Raw genomic sequence first — 24,380 nt, forward strand, 5'->3', positions numbered from 1 at the left:
AAATATTTCAAATTCATCACGCAGCATTGAATCCTAGTCCTGATACACAACTCCAGTCTCAACCAGCTTCCTTGTGAATCTTCTCCGGCTTCTCCAAATCAGATCTGTATTTGAATTTGTTTAAATCACATCTGTTTATTCCAAATAATGTGTTCATATTCAGTTACACTCCTAATCCCAAAAGTCTGGAGTGTTTATACGAATGGCCTGGTTGAGAAGAAACGTCTCAACCTCTCAAAAGAACACATCATGGAGACAGACAGTATAATGATTAACATATAAAGATCTTACAGTAGCCATGACCTTGTGTTGATCTCCAGCTGTAAGCAAAGTCTGGATAATGTTGATCGTTAAGTACGATTGCTTTTGAGCACATCTGTATAAGTTCCTCGTGGGAAGCCTGCTACATAGCTTCCCATTAAACCAGACTATAAAGGGTTCTTTATAAGACAGTTTTCACTTAAACCCTTCAAAGAACCTAATCTTCTCATAGTAGAGCACTTTATCAGCTAAAGCACATTTACAGAACCATTTTTAAGTCCTGTTGATGACCCAATTTGTGCTGAGGGTATAACATTTAACCACTAAAAGACCTCAAGGTACTAATCTACAATCGACCAAATATATAAATCAGGGTCCAGTTAGAACCAATTCAGAGATTCCCCTCCCTCTTTCCTAAAGGAAGCAACCTTCAAGAAACCATTAAATATATTCTGTGAAAGGGAAAAAGATCCTTCTAGCAAACCTGAAGGGTTATTTGATTTGTCCCTATGGAGAAAATAGAGATGTTTCCAAACAGAGTTGGTTTTAAAAACTAGGAACCCTAAGTTATGTTGAAGAACCCTTGTAAAGAAAGATTTAAATGGTTTCTAGAACTTATTTAGAAAGTTTAAACCATCTGGAGAAATATAATAAATGTTGTTAACATTGATATAACCACTGGATCTTCTGTGGTGGATCTAGAAGCTTGGTATAGCTCGACTAGTAAACATTAGCACAAATAATCTCACTAATAAGCCTTAAATATGCAAATAGATAATGTGCTCATGAAACACTAATAAACAACTTCAAAAAGTTCTTCAAAAAACTGTCGCATGACAGTCAAAACATTTCAATATTTCAGAGTATTTCAGAGTGAATGTTCTTCAGGCAGCTCTCAGAGGAAGAACTCTCACACTCCACCACATGGTCTTAGCACTAATGAGTCTCTGGTGGCCGTGACAGCTGTGAGAACCACAAGCTGAAGTGTTGTAGCCATGAGAATCACCTCTGATGTAATTTAGCCCAGTCTGGACTTTAGCTCTGCTTGATTGACGTAAAAAAACAGCTATTATTCTGTTAATTGCGATTTGAGATTGTGCAGACGTTCTCAGCAGAACCCATCCGAGCATCTATCATTTCTGCTAATTAGCGGTATGTGCCTGAAGGGGGGCACGGGGAAGAAAAATGAAGGTTTTTTCCCTCGCTAAAGTCGATTAAGAGGCACAAAGGGTTAGTGTGTGAGGAGGGAGGATGTAGAACGGCTGTGGCAGAGCTTCATGGGCGAGTTAAACCTCTTAATAAGGTTTCATACGCTTCCTGTTCAAGACCCAGTGATTAGCATGTGACTACAACTGCTCAGACTATTTTATAACCTAAAACAGTGAGGAAAGTAAAAATAAACGAATATTTCTTTAATTTAAAGCTTTACAAATCAAGTTTCTAGTATATTTAAGCATTTATTTATGTCTGTCACCACATTGTTTTTTTTGTTAGTTCTTTTAATGCTAGGTTATTTATTCTATTTATTCATGTTTTGTTGCTAGCAATGTCCTCCTTCTGATGCGTTTTATAATTTACACTCTTCTCATGTTGCTCAATTTGAAACCCATTACTCCGAAACCAAACCTCAAACTTATTTATTTGCGCTACACTTTTCTGTAGCTCTGTTTACGCTAGTTGTTGTTAGCAGGGATTTTCTTGTGATCTTTAAACTTGAGATTTTCCACGTGAACCAGAAGATCGATCTTCTAGTGCACGTGTGGACTGATATTTCTCCAGGTTTACCTGTAATTCAAGCACATTTACGCTTTGATGCAGATCTAATGTACGGGGTGGTATCAAAAAGTTTCGAGACTAGTTTTGTAACACGGCAACAAGATGGCAGCACGAGGCTGCATGCACAGTCACAGGGACCACGTGCGTTACCACGTCTGCTATTCTGACCACATGCGCCCCCTGTCACGAGCTACTCCTCACACGTGAGTTTCTCACCAGAAACAACATGATACTTCCACAACCACCCTACTCGCCAGATTTGGCTCCTGTGGACCTCTTCATGAAGATAGCTCGCTGATGATGAAAATGCTCAAAGCTCGCTGTTTTGACACCATTGCGGAGATCCGGCGTGAAGCGCAGAAGGTGCTACACACGCTTCGACTTCTAGGACACGTTCCAGTAGAACACTGTGAGCTGTATTGCTGTGCAAGGGGACTATTTTAAAGGTGATTGTGTGGATTGTAGATAAATTGAGTACTTTCCTGTAAACTCGTATTCACAAGCTCTCGGTAAACATGAACGAAGAGGTTACAAGGAAAGTTTGTTGTTCACATCTGAGCTCAAATTTGCCTAAATACTTAAACACCCTTTTAATCCGCACTGGTGTGGGTTTATATACTGTGTGTGTGAGATGTGCATTTTGGTTATTACTACCTCTCATTAACATATAGGCCACACCCCCAGAAAGTCACAAGCTACACCAAAAAACTTTTCTCGTTCCATTTCCTGCATGTAATGAGCCTGAAATAATCTCGCTCTCCATCTCAATCTCTATATTTATACTTCCACTGATTGTCCTCTCTGATCTAATTCTGATCTAAAGACTCGGTCATGTGGGATCCGATTCTACTGGCTGATGAAAGAGCGGTCACACTTGTGTTTGAGAAAGAAATAGAGAATGATTGTTGGAAACAATAACATCACTTTGTTGCTCTGTAAGTCTCATTAGAGGCTTATAGCATTTATAGCAGTTCATACTGTTTATAGCGTTTATCTCGTGATGACCAGGGGTGGCATTCAAAATCCGTCGAGCATTAGGACCCAGACGTTATTAAAAACAAATCCTGTATTAGATAAGAGACTAAAATCAGCTGTGGTTTTATTTACTACCGTTTTCATTGCATTGTAATCGCAATGTTAACATCAGTCCTCTGATAAAATTCAGAAAGACATGAAGCTGCTTTGAAAAGAAGAGAGAGAAGAGAAGTCACCCTTACTTAAAAAACTGAAAGGAATTCTTCTTCTCTCTTGGGATCTACAGCAGGGTATCGGTGACCGAGAGTTGATCCTGAAAATATTTTTAGTGGGAATGCTTTTACTCCAGACTCGAACTGAAACCAGGGAATAGGTGGAAGTTTGTGAGTGGAGAACAAGGTGAAGTTTTATGTCTGAGGTGTCTAAACTTTGAAGATTGAAGATCTCACACATCACTCCATCACACAGAAACTACACAAACTGAATCAAACTGTACATTTTTCACAGCTGTACAGAATGACCTTCACCCTCACCTCCTTGTTCACCACCACCTTTAAAACATCACCACCTCCCAGTTCAACCCCTCCTTTACATTACCATCATTCTACCCTTACCTCCATGTTCACCACCACCTTAACATCACTATCACATCCACTCTCACCTCCATGTTCACCACCACCTTCACATCACCATCACTTCCACCCTTACCTCCATGTTCACCACCACCTTAACATCAACATCACCTCCACTCTCACCTCCATGTTCACCACCACCTTTACATTACCATCAACTCCATGTTCACCACCACCTTCACATCACCATCACTTCCACCCTCACCTCCATGTTCACCACCACCTTTACATCACCCTCACCTCCATGTTCACCACCACCTTAACATCACTATCACATCCACTCTTACCTCCATGTTGACCACTTTTACACACCATTATTGCCACCATCGTTTCTTTCTTCTTCAGCATCACTCTCACCATCTCCTCTACCATCAGCAATATCTCCACATTTACTTCAACTATCACCAACACAATCACCATCAACTTCATCTACACATTTACCATCAGTTTTAATTTCACCTCCATCACCATCACTACATGCTTCAGCACCATCACCATCATGTTCACCATCACCATCATCTGCATGTTTACCATTAGTTTACTCACACCTCCATCCTTGCCTCCATCAACATCACCACTACCATCACTTCCACCTTCATCATCACCTTCATCTTCATCTTTGCCATCAGTTTTACTTTTACCTCTGCCTTTACCTTCACCATCACCTTCACCTTCATCATCACCATATAATGATGGTGAACCAGTTAACAGTAGATCATTTAATATCAGGTTTGAGTTCAGAATGAAGAAATGATTAAACAAGCTCATTGTAATATTTATAGTTTTGAGAACAAAAACATTATTTGCTTAATTTGTAATAAACAGAAGTGAATAAACTGAAGGAGCATCTGCACTCTTTCTCTGAAACTTCTGCTGAAGATCATGTGACAGAATCTGGTTTTATTGCAGCCCTGAATATCAATGACCCATCCAACTCTGCTGTTTGAGAGTGTGTGTGTTTTGTAACATCAGTCTCCACCAGCAACTGAATCCTTCACACACTGTCTGAAGGTCATCCATCTTCTGCAGATGTGCACCAGACCCTGTTCGTATTCAGTTTTCTCAGGTTCGCTTGCTTGGCTGATTTCACACGTCGCTGTGGAGAAACTGTTTATGTTCTGACGAAACAAACACGGCCGTTTCTGCTTAAGGGATCCTCCAGCCATCAGAAGATCACAAACACCTCCTGATGGTCCTGCATCAGGTCATGGTGCGTGGTATAGGTGATGGCGGATTCTTCTAGGGAAAGAATGTGGCGTGATAAAGGTGAAGGTAACAAGACGTGTTTTATTCTTTTATACCCAACTAATGAAGCTAGATAAAAGAACAAAGAGCTGACACCAGGGTCTCCTTCCATAAATAAAGATCTCTCTGCTTCTAGAAATCTGTTTATGTGGAGCGTCTTCCATTAAAAGTTCCTGGTAGAGCGAGTTTCATCAAATCAAAGCCAGTTTCAAGAACTATATTAGATAAATAAATAAATAAATAAATAAATAAATAAATAAATAAATAAATCTAATACACACATGTTCATGTTTGTTTAAAATCCCACCCATGTGCTGAGATGATGTGATGATGAGATGATGTACCGTGCTGAAGCTTCCTCTTTAGTCCATCAGCATGGCACGTGTCCACGAGTAATCTGTTGGCATTGAGGTTCAAAACGAAATCTGGTGAAATGCTGACTAGGGAGTTAGAAGCAGGACAGCTGCTATTGGATATTATATCATTCTGAGAGAAACACACACACACACACACACACATACATACACACACACACACACACACACACACACACTCACTCACTCACAATTGTGATGGTGGTGGTGTGATAGTGGTGATGTGATGGTTAAAAGGTGGTGTGATGGTGATGGTGTGATAGTGGTGGTGAGATAGTGATGGTGGTGTGATGCTTAGAAGGGGGTGTGATGGTGGTGTCCATCCAGCTGCTTTAGAACGCTTCAGGGTTATTGAGTGGATTACCAATCAAATTGTGTGGGCTGAATTTGGACCAGACACAAATTTGCATAACATCCAGCACAAATTTGGTTGAACTTCAACCCTGTGGTGGTGGGTTCCAACTGTTTTAGCAACCATTATAAAACTGTAGCTTTTTTTGGCCAAATCTGAGCAAAAAAGCACCGCTGCATCATCTTCCAGTTTCATTCTCCAGGTATCTTCTGGCTGGACAGCTGTGGAGCTGCAAAAAATGCTCACAAGGCTACAATTTGTTACTTCACCAACATCTGAGCACTGATTATTGCTTAACAATCTCTGAGGAACAGTTGCTGAAGCTGCACCTCGGAGTTTCATCATGATTAATCTGTTCCTGGGAAAGCGAGAAAGGTGGAGACATGTGGATGGGATGAAACGGTCATTAAAATGGTCAATATGTGACAGATGTCTGGCTTAATGCCTCCTATATAGTAATGAGCAGGACATGTAGTCCCTCAAGACTTGCTCTTGTTGCAATGCAAGTTCCAGAGAAAAGAAAAAACTCCTGATATTTCTCTCTTTCAGAAATCACTGTGCCTACGTTGTCCAGAAGAACATCACCTGTACGATTCAGGATGGAATGGCCACCTACGTCAAGGCGGACTACACCACCAAGTGCATCTGGGGACAGAAGTGTCCCGTGGTGATGTAAGAACATCATGATATAATGTGATGTAACCCTGATGTATTTGCAGTGTTCTAAATGTTGGACCCTTTTGCAACAGTGGGACCCTGTGTTTCACTGCCCTCTAGAGGTGGAGTTTTAAAACTCAACAACAAAATCCTAAGATTGATTTCTAAACAGTCTAAGAAGGCGAATTGGTTTATTTCAAAACATGATTATTTTATTCAGCTCGATCTTCAAATAACTTTGTAATCCGTGTATGATTTCTGGCAGGGGCGCAATTAACAGTTTTAAGGGGGGTATGCAAGACAGAATTTTGGGCCCCCATATATATATATATATATATATATATATATATATATATATATATATATATATACAGTACAGACCAAAAGTTTGGACACACCTTCTCATTCAAAGAGTTTTCTTTATTTTCATGACTATGAAAATTGTAGATTCACACTGAAGGCATCAAAACTATGAATGAACACACGTGGAATTATATATGGAATTATATACATAACAAAAAAGTGTGAAACAAATGAAAAATGTCATATTGTAGGTTCTTCAAAGTAGCCACCTTTTGCTTTGATTACTGCTTTGCACACTCTTGGCATTCTCTTGATGAGCTTCAAGAGGTAGTCACCTGAAATGGTCTTTCAACAGTCTTGAAGGAGTTCCCCGAGAGATGCTTGGCACTTGTTGGCCCTTTTGCCTTCACTCTGCGGTCCAGCTCACCCCTAAACCATCTCGATTGGGTTCAGGTCCGGTGACTGTGGAGGCCACGTCATCTGGTGCAGCACCCCATCACTCTCCTTCTTGGTCAAATAGCCCTTGATGCCTTCAGTGTGACTCTACAATTTTCATAGTCATGAAAATAAAGAAAACTCTTTGAATGAGAAGGTGTGTCCAAACTTTTGGTCTGTACTGTATATATATATATATATATACACAATGTTATATTATTAATAATAAAGTTAATATAGTTTAATTTTATTTACAGGGAATTTATTTTATTTCACCACAGTGTTATTATTTAAAATATGTGTGTATGTACGATTAAAAAAAAAAACTAATTGGAAAAATTTTAATTGATGATTGTGGGGCCCCCTAGCGTTCTCTTGGGCCCATATGCCTGGCATACTCTGCATCCCCCTAACGGCACCCCTGATTTCTGGTTTGTTAAAGTGTAGTCCACAGTGATGCTGTGCTTTTATCATAAAACTATACTTTCCGTGTTTCTACAAAGTTTTACTTTGATTTAAACCACACAGTTGGACCCTTAAGAACATGTTTGTATCATTAACTTGTTTTAAATATGTTAAGGTACACCATGTACCCTTGAAGGTATCTCAATAAGAACAGTTTAGATCAGTATTCCCACCTGGATCCTGAGATCAGCTCATTGTTGCACTTGTTAAAGGAAGATGGATGATGCGAATGTTAGAGAACTATATAAAAACAACACATGCTCTGAAGCTGATCCGAAACCAAGCATGCTAACCATTCGTATCTTCTTATTCTAACAGAAAATTTCTTATGCAATACCTGCGATAGAAAGCACCAATTCTAACTATAGACCTTATACAGTGCCTTGCGAAAGTATTCGGCCCCCTTGAACTTTGCGACCTTTTGCCACATTTCAGGCTTCAAACATAAAGATATAAAACTGTAATATTTTGTGAAGAATCAACAACAAGTGGGACACAATCATGCAGTGGAACGAAATTTATTGGATATTTCAAACTTTTTCAACAAACAAAAAACTGAAAAATTGGGCATGCAAAATTATTCAGCCCCCTTAAGTTAATACTTTGTAGCGCCACCTTTTGCTGCGATTACAGCTGTAAGTCGCTTGGGGTAGTTTTGCACATCGAGAGACTGAAATTTTTGCCCATTCCTCCTTGCAAAACAGCTCGAGCTCAGTGAGGTTGGATGGAGAGCATTTGTGAACAGCAGTTTTCAGTTCTTTCCACAGATTCTCGATTGGATTCAGGTCTGGACTTTGACTTGGCCATTCTAACACCTGGATATGTTTATTTGTGAACCATTCCATTGTAGATTTTGCTTTATGTTTTGGATCATTGTCTTGTTGGAAGACAAATCTCTGTCCCAGTCTCAGGTCTTTTGCAGACTCCATCAGGTTTTCTTCCAGAATGGTCCTGTATTTGGCTCCATCCATCTTCCCATCAATTTTAACCATCTTCCCTGTCCCTGCTGAAGAAAAGCAGGCCCAAACCATAATGCCGCCTCCACCATGTTTGACAGTGGGGATGGTGTGTTCAGGGTGATGAGCTGTGTTGCTTTTACGCCAAACATAACGTTTTGCATTGTTGCCAAAAAGTTCGATTTTGGTTTCATCTGAGCAGAGCACCTTCTTCCACATGTTTGGTGTGTCTCCCAGGTGGCTTGTGGCAAACTTTAAACTTTAAACTTTAAATGGATAGCTTTAAGAAATGGCTTTCTTCTTGCCACTCTTCCATAAAGGCCAGATTTTTGCAGTATACGACTGATTGTTGTCCTATGGACAGAGTCTCCCACCTCAGCTGTAGATCTCTGCAGTTCATCCAGAGTGATCATGGGCCTCTTGGCTGCATCTCTGATCAGTATTCTCCTTGTATGAGCTGAAAGTTTAGAGGGACAGCCAGGTCTTGGTAGATTTGCAGTGGTCTGATACTCCTTCCATTTCAATATTATCGCTTGCACAGTGCTCCTTGGGATGTTTAAAGCTTGGAAAATCTTTTTGTATCCAAATCCAGCTTTAAACTTCTCCACAACAGTATTTCGGACCTGCCTGGTGTGTTCCTTGTTCTTCATGATGCTCTCTGCGCTTTAAACGGACCTCTGAGACTATCACAGTGCAGGTGCATTTATACGGAGACTTGATTACACACAGGTGGATTCTATTTAGCATCATTAGTCATTTAGGTCAACATTGGATCATTCAGAGATCCTCACTGAACTTCTGGAGAGAGTTTGCTGCACTGAAAGTAAAGGGGCTTAATAATTTTGCACGCCCAATTTTTCAGTTTTTTATTTGTTAAAAAAGTTTGAAATATCCAATAAATTTCGTTCCACTTCATGATTGTGTCCCACTTGTTGTTGATTCTTCACAAAAAATTACAGTTTTATATCTTTATGTTTGAAGCCTGAAATGTGGCAAAAGGTCGCAAAGTTCAAGGGGGCCGAATACTTTCGCAAGGCACTGTAGTCATCAATCTTAATCAGGGGTCCACAAACTGTTTCTGTGTAGGACAGCATTATTCCTTTCTTTAATGAGGGTCTGTAACAGAAACACCACGGGCCGGAGGGACTACCAGTGTTATTGTGCAGATTTTATTCAGATTTTAAATGTATTTCTTTCGCCTCCTAATTCTAGATTAGTTTATTATTTTGTTCTGCAGCGTACAGACACGTGAGCATCACGTTTCAACAGATACATCACTTATTATAGAGCAGTTTTACTGGCGTAATGACATTTTTTCCGTATTTATTGCTTTTATAAGTCAAAACATTTACTTACTTATGCATATGCACGTCGTCACAGATAGACCAGGCGTCAGGAACCGGGAGTAAAACAGGGTGTTGTTTATTGGTCACAAACACGAGAGAGTATGAAACAAGACTGCAGGAAATGGCAGACTTAACTAAGTGCTTCACCAAAGCCTGGTTAGGAGCATGGAAACTTAGGTAGTAAGAGCGGTAGGTAGTCCGGATGATCTAAACTGTAGACCGGACAGTGAGTGAAGGGGAAGCTAGGACGGGTAAATGGAGGACAGGTGTAGGTGATTAGTAGGAGGGAGAGGCTGAGCAAGAGTGTTGAGTGTTGGAGGAGGCGTGACTGGTGGCTCTTTGACATGTGGTTGGTGGGTGAATCTAATAAATAATTAGTCTACATTAATAACTGAAGGTCGGGTGATAATGGATTTTACTGATATGATACCGATATCTTGGTTGGATCATACTTGCCGATAATCGATTATTCAACCGGTATGTCTCTGGCATTGTTCAGAGGACTGTTCCAAATGTGGGGGCATTGAGGCTGTGTTTGCCCCACGGGTCATAGTTTGTGGAACCCCTGCTCTAAATGTTTAGGACAGTGCTGGAGAGAAGGTGGCAAATCCTAAGCTGATGTTCGAATGTATTTGCTTACAGGTATCGGACATTCTACAAACCTACCTACAAGGTTGGCTACAAGACAGTGACTGAGCTGGAATGGCGCTGTTGCCCGGGTTACTCTGGAGAAAACTGCTTTGATGGTCCTACACCTGGTCCAGACTCCATCATGCCAACATTCAAAGGCTCTAGACCAGGTATAAAAGGTTTCCCATGGGGTCACAAAAAGATACCAAACCCTGGATCAGAGCTCGAGCCAGGAAAGCATCTTTTCCCTGGGGGTCATCATGATAATGTACCAACAGGACATGTACCTTCAGCAGGTAACCATATGCATTACAAGTAAATCAGAATGTCCTGCATTTCTGATAATTGTAATCATGACGCTTACTCTGGTCTTCTGGCTTTTAGGTCCAGGAACAGGTGTCACTGGTGAGCGTCTAGACCGTATGGAGGAGGATCTAAGGAGGCTTTCGCAGGGTTTGGAAACTCTGAATGGTATGATCACTGGCCTGGAGGAACGTCTCCGCATCTCACTCCGTGAAGACACCACTAAGATGGTGAGTACCCTGCTAGGTGGAGCCCCACGCAGACAGGACTCTACAGTGGGTTTTGCAGTCATCCCTGAGGGCATGCCAGATACCACAGGGGGCAGCGAGGGCTTTCCAGTTCTTGGAGAGCTGGTTGGAAGGGTGACAGAGGTCAAGGATGAGCTAAGGGTCAAAAGCGACATGCTGGATGAGATCCATGGCATGGTAATGGGCCATGATGGGCAGCTGAAGAGGCTGATGGAAGTGCCACCTGGAGGCATCCAGAAGTTAATGGAGAAGCTGCTGGATGAAAAACTAGTTGGCATCAGAGCACAGATCCTGGATGGATTTGAAAGGCGGCTGAGTGGCCTGGAAAACCACTGCAATGAAAAAATCGGACAGGTGAGTCATAATAAGGAACGTTAGACTTTGGATTTGACTTGTAATCACCTAGCATGAGGTGGCTTCTTAATTCTTCTGAACACAGTAGTGATGAGTTGTTCATGAACGATTCATTTATGTCTTTAATGTGACTAATTAAAGGGGAGTACCACAAGTCCATGGGTATTATTAGGTAGGGGGGTCTGGTAAAAAACCTCTGGTCAACTGATTGACCCTTTGCTGCTTCCTGTCCTCAGATTCAGAACAACTGCCACAAGGAATACCTTAATGGCCAGGAGCAGCTCCAGCAGTCTTTGGATGGCCGTGAGACGGGCCTGAGGAAGGAGCTGGGTGACCTTCAGGCTCAGATCCAGGGTCTGACAGTTACCCCAGGCTGCTGTACTCAGATTGATGATTTTTCCCAGCGAACCCTGCTTCTGGAGGAGTCTGTTAAGGGTTTGACTGAATCTCAGAGGCAACTCCAGACAGCACTGAGTGAGCAAACAATTCACCTGGAGACAATGTTGGATACTCGTTTACTACACATAGAGGGCCATCTGAACACCACAGAGCAGGACAAGACCATGTTTGATGTTTTGGGTGAGGGATCCCTGGATGGATTTAAGACCCATATAGAGGACAAGCTGAAAAGCCTGGAGAGCGTGTGTTTGTGGCTGTAGAGGAACTGAGCAATGCGACGTCTCCAGCACTACTGGAGGGCCAAGTGGTGCCAGCATTAGGGACAGAGATTGAGAACATCAACAGACGTATAGAAACTGGTTTGGATGGAGTCCAGAAGCAGTTAACAGATCTTGAGCTTCTTTGCACTTCAGCTTGTTCTCCAGCACCTAATCTTGATGCAGCACAAATCCAAACAGAGATTGAAGACTGCAAACAGATGGAGAAGAAGATTTCAGAACGTCTGGACAAACACATGGATATGTTGGATCATCTAAATGGAACCTTGCAAGGACTTCTGGTTCAAATCGCTAAAGAGGACAATGAGGGCTCGGTACAGGGGGAAATCACACTCCTCAAGATTAATGTCAACTCTGTAAACCGCAGTCTAAAGGGCTTGAAGGATTCCGTACACCTCTTCACGCACGAGATGAGTCATGCTAACTCGACATGGCAGGAACGGCAGCAGAGGCTGGTCAAACAAGTGCACGGCATCGCTGAGCTTGTGGGCCAGCAGGGGGCACTGCTTGGTTCTGGAGAGCGCAGGCTGATCCAGTTGAAAGGTGAGCTGCAGGGAATGAGGCGCAGGCTGTCGGGGGAACTGCAGGGCTGCCGGGGAACGGCGCTGGATGCTCATCGTGAGGTCCTGGGGGTTGAAAGTCGCATCTCGCAGGTGGAGGGCCAGTGTAGCAGCCTGGGGGAGCTCGCCGATCAGCTGGAAAGGATTCGTGCAGAACTCGAGAGTCATTCAGACAGCTACCTGGCGCAGGTCAATGGCACCCTTGCAAGCCACACCCAACAGCTCACACAGCTCAGAAATGGACTCCAGGAATGTGTTAACAAGACGGTCCAGTAACCACCTGGATACAGAGACACTTCAAAACCTGACTGTACAAAATCACATGTTTCTTCTGGTTTTATCAACAGGGCATTGTTTTCTTACTTATCACTTTATCTTTTAGATATTTCTCTTTTTTTCTGTTATGTATATTGTTTCTAACCAGTGTGATAACTTATATAAAGAATAAACTTGACTGTGGTGTTATATATTTGTACAGTTTAGCGCAGCAAGTCCTCAGTCCTGTACCACTGATTTGCACAGTTTTCCCAGCTGCTGCATGGTAATCGCTAGTAAGTGCTTCATAAGATAAAGGATTTTTAGGGTATATAAATTAGGACAGATTTATAAGATGATGTCTGATTTATAAGCTGCTCTGCTCTCATATCATCTCATTTCATTTCAGTTCAGTCTCTCGTTCTGTTGTGTCGAATTTGAAAATTACTGTCATCATTATGGTGCTAAATATAAAGTGTGAAACGATTTGTATGTGAAATATATGTGTTCTATTTTACTTTTGCTATGAGATTATAATTTTTCATGATGAAATGTTTTTGGGAACTGGGCGTGGCTGCAGCATGACTTGTTAAAGTTTCACTTGTAAATGATGGACTGTTTTTTTTCGATATTAACCACTAGAGGGCAGCAATAACGCTAATAAAAGAGATACTGTACAATTTAGGAGTCAACGTTTAACTTTTTTCTTTTTGGGTGCAACGAAAAGCGAATTTACACCTGCAACATCTTCATCAATCACCATCTTCTATTTTTTTTTAGTTAAGTAGAATTTTGCGATAATAAAATGAATTTCCATTAATAAAAATGTACAATAAAATAAAAAATATATGTACATTTGTGTGTATATATATATATATAAAAAATATTTCATTTCAATTATATAATCATTCTATTTATTTCGGTTTCTTGTACTCAGAAGAAAACTGGCGAATGAATTTAATTCAGGATTACCATTGGATTTTTTTTATTTTAACAACTAGATGTCAAAGTTTTTAGATATTTAAAAAAATCTGAGATAATAAATCATAATAAAGACATCGACATCAAAACAAATCAATTGGAATTCTGTGAGAATGTTCACATAATAATGTCAATTATGATCTAAGATACTTTTATCACCAAAACTCTTCAGACACCAGATTTAAACTCGTCCTGTATGTGTTTTTTCCTCAAACTGTTACACAAAGTTGGAGGCACACAATCATATCAGACGTCTTTGGATGCAGGAGCATGAAATTTTACCTTCACTTGAACTTGAAGCCCCAAAACCTGCTCCAGCATCACACAGCTCCATGAAGATCTGCTTTACATGGGTTGGAAGATGTGGACGATATCCTGCTTTAGAGCTTCAACCCTATTGAACACCTTTGGGACGAATTTTTTAAGCTGGCCAGGAACCTCCTCACCTTCTCACTGACGTCAGTACCTGACTTTACCAACACCATTGTAGCTGAATGAATCTCTACAAAATCAAATCTACCCAGAAGAATGGAGCTCATTATAAAAGTGAATAGAGACTAAATGTGGAATGGGATGTTCAAGAAGAAGCACATAGCAATATTATCCTCAGGTGTCCACAAATCTTGATCTGGTAAGTCTGAATTTGAATGCAGATAAATAAGAATATCTGAGAGAACATTCCTCCAGCAGGTTCCTGATCACCTGTACACTTCAGTCTGGATGTGTGTTAAACAGCTTCAGTACCTTCATCACCTGGAGCTTCATCCAGGTCTCGTTTCTGAACATGTATAGTTGTACTATATATGTGTGTATTTGCATAATGTTGTTAACGCAGATGTTCATGGAAACTTCAGATGTTAGCAGATTGTGGAATTTCCTGGAGAAACAGATTTAATGGTTTTTAAATACACAAGTTTGCTTTTGAGTTTCATACAAACAAACAAACCAACAAACAAACTGTTGTGGATGCTCTCAGTTTATCAGAATTATTATAAATCTGTGTGTGTGTGTGTGTGTGTGTGTGTGTGTGTGTGTGTGTGTGTGTGTGTGTGTGTGTGTAGGGGTTTGTTTTCATTTGCATTTTTTATTATTTAAATATTTTATGTAAATGAGTGAGTAAGTGAGTGTGTGTGTGTGTGTGTGTGTGTGTGTGAGTGAGTGAGTGTGTGTGTGTGGATGTGAGTAAATAAGAGAGTGTGTGTGTGTGTGTGTGTGTGTGTGTGTGTGTGTGTGTGTGTGTGTGTGTGTGTGTGTGTGTGTGCACGTGTGTGTGTGTGTGTGTGTGTGTGTGTGTGTGTGTGTGTGTGTGCGTGTGTGCGTGTGTGTGTCTGTGTGTGTGTGTGTGTGTGTGTGTGTGTGTGTGTGTGTGTGTGTGTGTCGCTCACACCAAAGCTGAATGTCAGAATTTTTTTTTAAAGGTCATTACCTTCAGCATGGTGTTTTCATGAGATTTACTCACTGAGCTGGAGAATCTGAGAACATGCAGCACCCTGAGAACATGTAGAAACAAGGGAACAGGTTGAACAGACTGAGACCTTTCTCTTTATATCCTTTATTTCTGTAACAGAGACGTGAGAGGGAAATGTTTCATATCCCCGGTAACGTTCACAATTGTCTCTTTTAATAACCTTCAGTGTAATGAGCAGCCTCCAGATGCAGAAAGGTCACATCCATTAACACAACACACATGATCTTCAAACACCAGTAACCATACCAACGCACGGTTCCAGTTTCAGAGTGAAACAACTTCTGATAAACGGTACTTCCTGACCTTACTGATCTCCATCATCCTCCTGACCTTACTGATCTCCATCATCCTCCTGACCTTACTGATCTCCATCATCCCCCTGACCTTACTGATCTCTATCATCCTCCTGATTTTTCTGATCTCCATCATCCTCCTGATTTTACTGATCTCCATCATCCTCCTGACCTTACTGATCTCCATCATCCTCCTGACCTTACTGATCTCCATCATCCTCCTGACCTTACTGATCTCCATCATCCTCCTGACCTTACTGATCTCCATCATCCTCCTGACCTTACTGATCTTCATCCTGCTCCTGTCCTTACAGAGCCTAATCGTCCTTCAGCTCTGTTCAGGTTTACTGGTAAAGTGCCTTTAACTGTGGAGATAAAGCAACTATAAATAAATATATCGATTCAGAATCTGAGCAAAACCTCCAGGAACCAGATTCAGAAGGAACCCATACACATCTGGGTCACACATCTTCTAAAACTGTGTACACTTTTTTCGAAGTCATCAGGAAGTTCGAGTTGTTAGAGTTTTACCATGAAGTCTATTTTCACTTATATAAGTAAACAAGCTTCTCATGGGCATTGTGCTACCTTCTAATATAAAAACTTGGGGTCACCAATCAGTGCTCCTCGGGTTCTCAATCTGAAATCCACCAGAGAAGTGAAATTTATATAGCGGCTTTAATTTCAGTATGAAGTTCATCATGTATGAAGAAAACAGCATGGTCGGATTCCTTTGCTTGTAGTGTCGAGGAACCTCATCCATTCCATCCATGTTTTACATTCCAACAACATGACAAGATGTTCCCCAGCCCATGCAGGAGAACTAGAGAAGGACTCATAAAAAGATAAACAGATGAGAGGTCTGGGATATTGTGTGTGTGAAGCTCACACTACAGAAGATGAGAAAAGAAGAAATCTTCTCCTCAAACTTCTCATCATTCCAGTTTGCTCAACACTGAGAGGAACAGAATCAGGCTTTATAATAATATACAGAATAATTAATGCTCAGGTCTGCCATGTTAATAATTACCTGTAGCTCCTCCCCAAACCCTGCCCCTTTTGCATATTCTAATCAAGCCACACTCACAAAAAGCATGCAGTGCATTACATATATAACGCATAAATCAGAAGCAGAAGATGTAAATTTCCTGCAAACGTGCAAAAGTCTCCTGTTTTAAGAAGCGTAAATGATACGGCAAATATGTCTCTGTGTTCAAAGGGGCAAAAGTTTGTGCCCCCGCCACCCCAAAGACCTGTTATTAAATTTGATTAAGTAAAGTTTAAGTTCCTTATGTTAAAAAGAAAAGACCCCACCTACATTCTTTAGATAACGACCAAACATAACAAAACAGGCATTTACATGCTCACAGGTAGTGCTGCAGCGGGGCTTTATCATATACATACACACACACACACACACACACACACACACACACACACACACACACACACACACACACAGGTGTGTAATTTATCATTGTAACACACCTATTCATGTCTACCTGACCGGGCGTGTTTGTATGTACTGGCGTGTTCAAACAGAAACTGAACACACGATCGGAAACGTTCAAGTTCATGCAGCTCGTCCTGTGAAACCCATATATAAAATATTTTTCCGGTTGCCCAGTAACCCAGAGCCACCGAACCACCACTGCACTACTCGTTAGCTAACCAGACTGATAATTAGCGAGCTGAAATGTATATAATGATATATGTGTTAATATAAACCTCGACAGTGGCTTCTCTCTAGCGTTAGCATGCACAGGAGCTATGCAGCTAATCTTAATCCAGCTCGCAATTGTCGCAAATTCACACCAGTTATCAGAAGTCTTTTTTTTTTTCTTTTCTTTAACATTTATATTTATTTTTCCTTTACATCCTTATAATTGCAAAGCTTGCAGACTTGCATATAATTTCCCAGTTTCTGTCATCTGATCTTTTACGTCTTTTATCTCACAATCCTAGCTTGGATGTAACTCCGCCCCCAAATTAACAACTCTGTGCTTTATATCGAAGGCGACAATCAAAATATGTTTTTATTTTTTTTTTACTTATATTTTGTCATTCTATCCAACTGAGCAGTTGAGTGTAAAGGGCCTTAATCAAGGGCCCAAAAGTGGAGGCTTGGGGGTGCTGGGATTTGAGCTCACAACCTTTTAGATCAGATATGCTAGATAAGAAGAACCACTTTCTGGAAGAAATAAATTAGAACATCAATAGCGACTGCGATGTTGAATGCTGAATTCTGATTAGTCAGAAGGCGTTGATTTGTTTCCGTTAAAGCAGTGAAGCTTCAAGTCGTTCGATTGTTATCTCCTCAGCAACGGCTCATTCTTCAGCATGGATAAATGAGATCTCACGTACACGTGCACTTTCAATTTCTTGATTAATTGCAAATGTATAAGAGAAATAAAACACTTCCGAACATGTTGCTATGGCAACGTGGCCACCGAGGTTTTTGGGGGTTTTTTCGACAAAAAAATTGGAATCTGGAGTGTTCTAGTAAACACTGTGTATCTATATTTGTTTTTCTGCTGTCGCACCCCGTTAACACACACATATACACACACACACACACACACACACACACATCAGTAGACGAATGAAAGAGAAATCACACACTCCATGTCTCCTCGAAGTCACACTGGGCAAGTGATTTGTTTTGCGCAGACTCTAAAAATACCCAGAGTGCTCTGCAGCGGGGAAGAGGAACATGAGGAAACGGGGGAAGAAGAGAAGGAGAGAGACTGCAGAGAGTAAGAGAGAGAGAGAGAGAGAGAGAGAGAGAGAGAGAGAGAGAGATGGTGCTTGTGTGGAAACAGCATTGATGCTCATTTATCTTGAGGTCATCTAAAGGACACTGGACTGAAGGGATGCAGATGTTTTGTGACCTTTTCAAAATGTATGAGTGTATAATTGACTGCTTTGTTTGAGTTGTGGGGGGGCGGGGTTGCGGAAGGGGGGTTGCGTTCTGGGGGCTGCTAGGCTCGGAAATAAATAAATAAAAATAAGAGCTGTGATTGTGAAGCAAAGATAAAAACGTGGCTTGACTGTTTGTTAAAGAAAAACAAAATCTAATTTTAGCTTTACACTGCTTTTTAAATATATATATATTTTCTTATGTAATTTAACCAAAATTTATTTTTTTAAATTAATATTTAAACAGATCTTCTTCTTCTTCTTCTTCTTCTTCTTCTTCTTCTTCTTCTTCTCCACAGCGGATCATCTGTCTCCATCATCTGCCCTCCCTCTCATTCACACACATGTCTCACTCCTACTGACTTTCATTCCCCTTCTCTCCAGTGTGTACCTCCACCTCTCCAGGATCTTCTCCACCTGCTCCCTACTCTCACCACTAATCACAATATCATCCGCAAACATCATAGTCCAGGGAGACTCCTGTCTGACCTCGTCCTTCAACCTGTCCATCACCACTGCAAACAGGAAAGGGCTCAGAGCCGATCCTTAAACCAGTCTGTCATTCCTTGTCAGAGGTGGCAAAAGTACACACATCCATTACTTAAGTAGAAGTACAGATACGCATGTTTTAAAATACTCGGGTAAAAGTTGAAGTACTGATTATACCTTTTTACTTAAGTGAAAGTAAAGAAGTTTTGGCTCCGACATGTACTTAAGTAAAAAGTAGTTATTACTTCTACCTGTTTTAGCTGTTAACTGAACCTTACATCATATTAATATTAGATAGATAGATAGATAGATAGATAGATAGATAGATAGATAGATAGATAGATAGATAGATAGATAGATAGATAGATAGATAGATAGATAGATGGATAGATAGAACTTTGTCATTGCATAGTACAGGTACACAGCAACGAAATGCAGTTTGGCATAGCAATAGTGCAGATAAATATGTAGCATATTTACAGCATGTGATATTTATGTAAGCATATGTACAGTGATTAAATATAAAGGCTATATCAGTGCAGAGACGTGTGGACATCATTAAGAGCCTTTGCTATGTTTCCACACGGACAGTTAATGAGGTGATACCGGAGAAACTGCACCTCTTCAAGTCAAGAAGCTTTTATATATATCATCAGACATTTTACAGATTTGAATGATGAATTGTTTTTATCTGTACGATCAATAAAAACAGTAATTTATGTTCGTGTCACCATTATGAGGGAAAAACCCACAAAACGCCACCTAGAGGGTTAATTGTGTAAAACATGGCGGATTTGGTGTTTGATTTGAGACTTGGTGCAGAAATAAAACAAAAGTTTACTGATTAAAAATATTTTTAGTTTATTTATTTATTGTATATCTAAGTAAAGAAGGGACATCGTGAATAAGTGTATGTTTTGCTGGAGGTTTTAATTTCGCCTCTTTTATATTTATTTATTTATTTATTTATTTATTTATTTATTTATTTATGTATTAAATTTTTTCATAAAAATGGTAAAAACAGAAATGCGCGCTTAATTGATGGCGTGTTAATAACATTTATTGCTGTTTAAAATAGTTTTAATTTTGACAGCCAAATATATATATATATATATACAAAACAAATTAAAATGTTGTACCTAATGAATGTATCCAGGCTGAAGATCCACATATAGAACACAAGCAGAGAAAAGATGATGATGATCAGGAATGTGTCTGTTCTCAGTCATGTTCTCATCACTGACTCCCTCTGTCTCATCCACATTAACCCCAAACTTCTCACTGCTTCTGCCTGCTGATTCTTATCTTCGTAAAGAGTGAAAGTCAGGACTTTATACACCAGCGGAGTGAAAAAGACGCGCAGTAACAGGAAATCAGTTGTTTAGCTGAAATCAGCGCGCAGTGAAAATAAAAATTTGATATTTCACCAAATCAGTGGATTAAAACAAAAGTAACGAGCCGGTTTTGAAAATGTAAGAAGTAAAAAGTACAGATATTTGTGTAAAAATGTAATGAGTAAAAGTAAAAAGTTGTCTGAAAAATAAATAGTGGAGTAAAAAACTGATACCAGAAAAATCTACTGAAGTACAGAAACGATGTATTTGTACTTCGTTACTTCCCACCTCTGTTCCTTTGCACACCTCTTCTCTCAGCCTGGCTTCCACTACTCTTTCCCATAACTTCATGGTGTGACTGATCAACTTTATTCCCCTGTAGTTACTGCAGGTCTGCACATCTCTCTTATTCTTAAAGATCAGTACCAGCACACTCCTTCTCCATTCCTCAGGCATCCTCTACAAAATCTTGTTGAACAATCTGGTTAAAAACTCCACTGCATCTCTCCTAAACATCTCCATGCTTCTACCGGTATGTCATCTCCACACTATCCAACCTTCTCGCTCTCTTATTTTACACGTTCATCAGCTGCTCAAAATCCTCCCTCCATCTTCTCAACACACTCTCCTTACTAGTCAACACATTTCCATCTCCATCCTTTATTGCTCTAACTTGCAGCACATCCTTCCCAGCTCCGTTCCTCTGACTGGACAATCGCTACAAATCCTTTTCTCCTTCCTTAGTGTCCAACTTCTCCTACAGCTCCTTGTATGCCTTTTCCTTGGCTTTCACCACATCCCTCTTTACCTGCTGCCGCATCTCCTTGTTCTCCTGCTACTTTTCTCATCACTCTGTCGATCCCAATTCTGTTTCTCCAACCTCTTTCTCCTTCTGCTCTCCTGCACTTCCTCATTCCACCACGTCTCTTTGTCTTCCTTTCTTTTTCCAGATGTCACACCAAGAACCTTTCTAACTGTCTCCTTTATCACTTCTGCAGTAGTTCCCCAATCATCCAGCACCTCTTCACCACTACTGAGCTCCTGTCTGACCTCTTCCCTGAACCTCACACTACAGTCTTCCTCCTTCAGTTTCCACCATCTAGTTCTTCTTTCAGTCCTCACTCTCCTCCTCTTCTTCACCTCCAAAACCATCCTACAGACCACCATCCGAATTGTTGTCTAGCTACACCAGACATGCCCAAAGTCCGGCCTCCGGGCCAAATGCGGCCGCGTTATTTCCACTGGCCCAAAGCCTCTGTCATAAAATTTTGAATTTTTTTTACTGAGTTATGAAACAACTGTGTCTGCCTAATTTGCCAAGAGACAGTGGCTGTGTTCAAGGACTTCAATATAAAGAGGCACTATCAGATGAAACATGCTAATTACGACAAGCTAACTGGGAACGAACGCGGTGAAAAAAAAAAAAAAACTTGAAGCTGGTTTAACGGCACAGCAACGCTTTTACACAAGAGCCATTGAGTCGAATGAAAATACCACAAAGGCAAGCTATGAGGTGGCAACGCTGATTGCCAAGCACTGCAAACCTTTTACTGAGGGTGAATTTATTAAAGACTGTGTGATGAGAATGGTAGAGAACATTTGTCCTGAGAAAAAGCAACAGTCCACCAATGTGTCCCTGGCTCGTAGCACTGTGTCACGGAGGATTGAAGAAGTTTCATCTGATATTAAGAGACAGTTGGACAGTTGGCCTGTGACGAAAGTACAGATGCATCCAACACTGCTCAGTTACTGATTTTTTTGAGAGGAGTGGACAGTGAAATGAACGTGAGTGAAGAGCTACTTGACCTCCAGAGCCTTAAGGACCAAACAAGAGGGACAGATTTATTTGATTCTGTTTGTTCCGCCGTAGATGACATAAAACTACAGTGGAATAAAATCACGGGGATTATTACGGATGGCGCACCTGCCATGGTTGGGGGCCACAGTGGATTATCAACTCTGGTGTGCAACAAAGTCAGTGAAGAAGGAGGTAAAGCTATAAAACTCCATTGTATTATTCACCAACAAGTTCTATGTGCCAAACATCTGAAATATGATCATTTTATGAAACCGGTGATAAAGGCTATTAATTATATTCGCTACAAAGCAAAATAAAAGGAAATACAAAAAAGCAACCCCCTCCCCTGTTGGTGGCATGTAAAATTCATGCTGGCCCGTATGACAATTTTTTTTATGTCAATATGGCCCCTGAGCCAAAAAGTTTGAGCACCCCTGAGCTACACTGTCCCCTGCCAACACCTTACAGTCTCCAATCTCCTTCAGGTTGCATCTCCTACATAGAACATAGTCCACCTGTGTGCACCTTCCTCCACTCTTATACGTCACCCTATGATCCGCCTTTTACCACCATCTGCTCTTCCACATTCCTCTCCTTAAGACCATACCTGCCATCACCTCCTCATCACCTGTTCCCTTCACCTACATGCCCATTAAAGTCTGCACCAATCACCAATCTTTCATTCCTACGTTCACCTTCTACCACTTCATCTGACTCACTCCAGAATCTTTCCTTCTCCTCCATCTTAAACCCACTTGTGGAGCATAAACACTGATGTCATTTATCATCACCCCTTCAACTTCCAGCTTCACGTTCATCACCCTATCAGAAACTCTCTTCACCTTCACTACACTCTTACTGTACTCTTCCTTCAGAATCCCCCCTACACCATTTCTCTTTCCATCCACACCATGAAAAACCAGTTTGAACACCTCCAATGTTCCTGCTCTTATTCCCTTTCCACTTGGTCTCCTGAACACAAAACATATCTGCCTTTCTCCTCTCCATCATATCAGCTCCCTCTCTCCCTTTACCCGTCAAAGTAACAACATTCAAAGTACCAACCCGAACCTCCACTCTCCTACACTTCTCCTTTCCCTGCTGTCTCTGTAGATGTCTTTCTCCTCTCCTTCTCCTCCTCTCTCCTCCACTTCTCCTTTCCCTGCTGTCTCTGTAGATGTCTTTCTCCTCTCCTTCTCCTCCTCTCTCCTCCACTTCTCCTTTCCCTGCTGTCTCTGTAGATGTCTTCTCCTCTCCTTCTCCTCCTCTCCTCCACTTCTCCTTTCCCTGCTGTCTCTGTAGATGTCTTTCTCCTCCTTCTCCTCCTCTCTCCTCCACTTCTCCTTTCCCTGCTGTCTCTGTAGACGTCTTCCTCCTCTCCTTCTCCTCCTTCAGCCAACAGTAGCCCAATTTACACCGGTACCCTGTTGCTTAATGATACCTGTGGTGGTTGTTGGTAACTCAGGCCTCGACCGATCCGCTATGAAATTCTGATTCCTGCTCTGCATATTTGATTTGGCATATGTTTTACACTGGATGTATTTTTTTTCGCTTTATTTACCCCTTTATTTATTTTTTTTATATCTGCCACACAATTCATTATTTTTAAACTGTAAACATCATCAGTTGGAGCATCAATTGTTAAGTTGATAAAAACATTCATCTCAATCAATGGGGTTGGAGCTTTATAGCAGTAGATCTTCCACATCTTTAAACCCATGGAAAGCAGATGTTCATAGAGCTGCTTAGTGCTCAGGGGCATCATCATGCTGGAACAGGTTTTGGGTCTCCTAGTTCAAGTGAAGGGAAAATTTCATGCTCCTGCGTCCAAAGACCTCCGAAAACCTTTGGGGAGAACCACATATGTCTAGAAAATCCATGCAGATGATATAGACACTGTACAATAATCCACTTTAAATGATCTTATTCTAGTAAATGATTGCAGTTTTCATTTACATGAACGCACTAATACACTCGTTCGCTCACCACATGCTCTTTTTTCTTTTCTGTTTTGAAAGAAATTGTAGCTTTTTCTCTGAGAATCTTCTCCTTAGTCACAGCTTTTCCTCTGATTTCTCTGAGTGCTTTCTGACCAATCAGAATCCAGAATGAGTAAAATCAGAATCAGGACACAAAGACGCTGAGGTGGCGTAATGGCTTCTCTGTTTATTTTTCTGCAATTTCAACATCAATTATAACAATTATAATAATAATAATAATAATAATAATAATAATAAAAACTTCTCACATCATACAAATCATCAAACATAAAAGCACAAACATGTGACGATGGC

At 40.8% G+C, this 24,380-nt stretch overlaps 1 protein-coding gene and 1 long non-coding RNA gene across 3 annotated transcripts in view; one reads left to right on the plus strand and one right to left on the minus strand.

The window, feature by feature from the left end:
• Positions 1 to 13,484, plus strand: part of LOC124399350 (EMILIN-3) — a 16,430-nt gene extending 2,946 nt beyond the window's left edge. The window contains 5 exon segments of the mRNA XM_046870221.1: positions 6,165 to 6,287; positions 10,420 to 10,703; positions 10,792 to 11,312; positions 11,549 to 11,948; positions 11,951 to 13,484. Coding sequence (XP_046726177.1) covers positions 6,165 to 6,287; positions 10,420 to 10,703; positions 10,792 to 11,312; positions 11,549 to 11,948; positions 11,951 to 12,825 — 2,203 coding nt within the window. The 3' untranslated portion in view covers positions 12,826 to 13,484.
• LOC124399351 lies at positions 4,273 to 10,409 on the minus strand. 2 transcript variants are annotated; one of them, XR_006928212.1, is made up of 3 exons: positions 9,788 to 10,409; positions 5,234 to 5,286; positions 4,273 to 4,883 (listed from the first exon to the last, which is right to left on the minus strand). It is a non-coding gene; the product is annotated as an uncharacterized LOC124399351 (long non-coding RNA). The 2 variants fall into 2 exon arrangements; XR_006928211.1 differs by having other exon boundaries at positions 5,171 to 5,286.
• Positions 13,485 to 24,380: the final 10,896 nt, after the last annotated feature.

The sequence above is a fragment of the Silurus meridionalis genome, chromosome 16 (genome assembly GCF_014805685.1).
Source record: "Silurus meridionalis isolate SWU-2019-XX chromosome 16, ASM1480568v1, whole genome shotgun sequence".
Classification (NCBI taxonomy): domain Eukaryota; kingdom Metazoa; phylum Chordata; class Actinopteri; order Siluriformes; family Siluridae; genus Silurus; species Silurus meridionalis.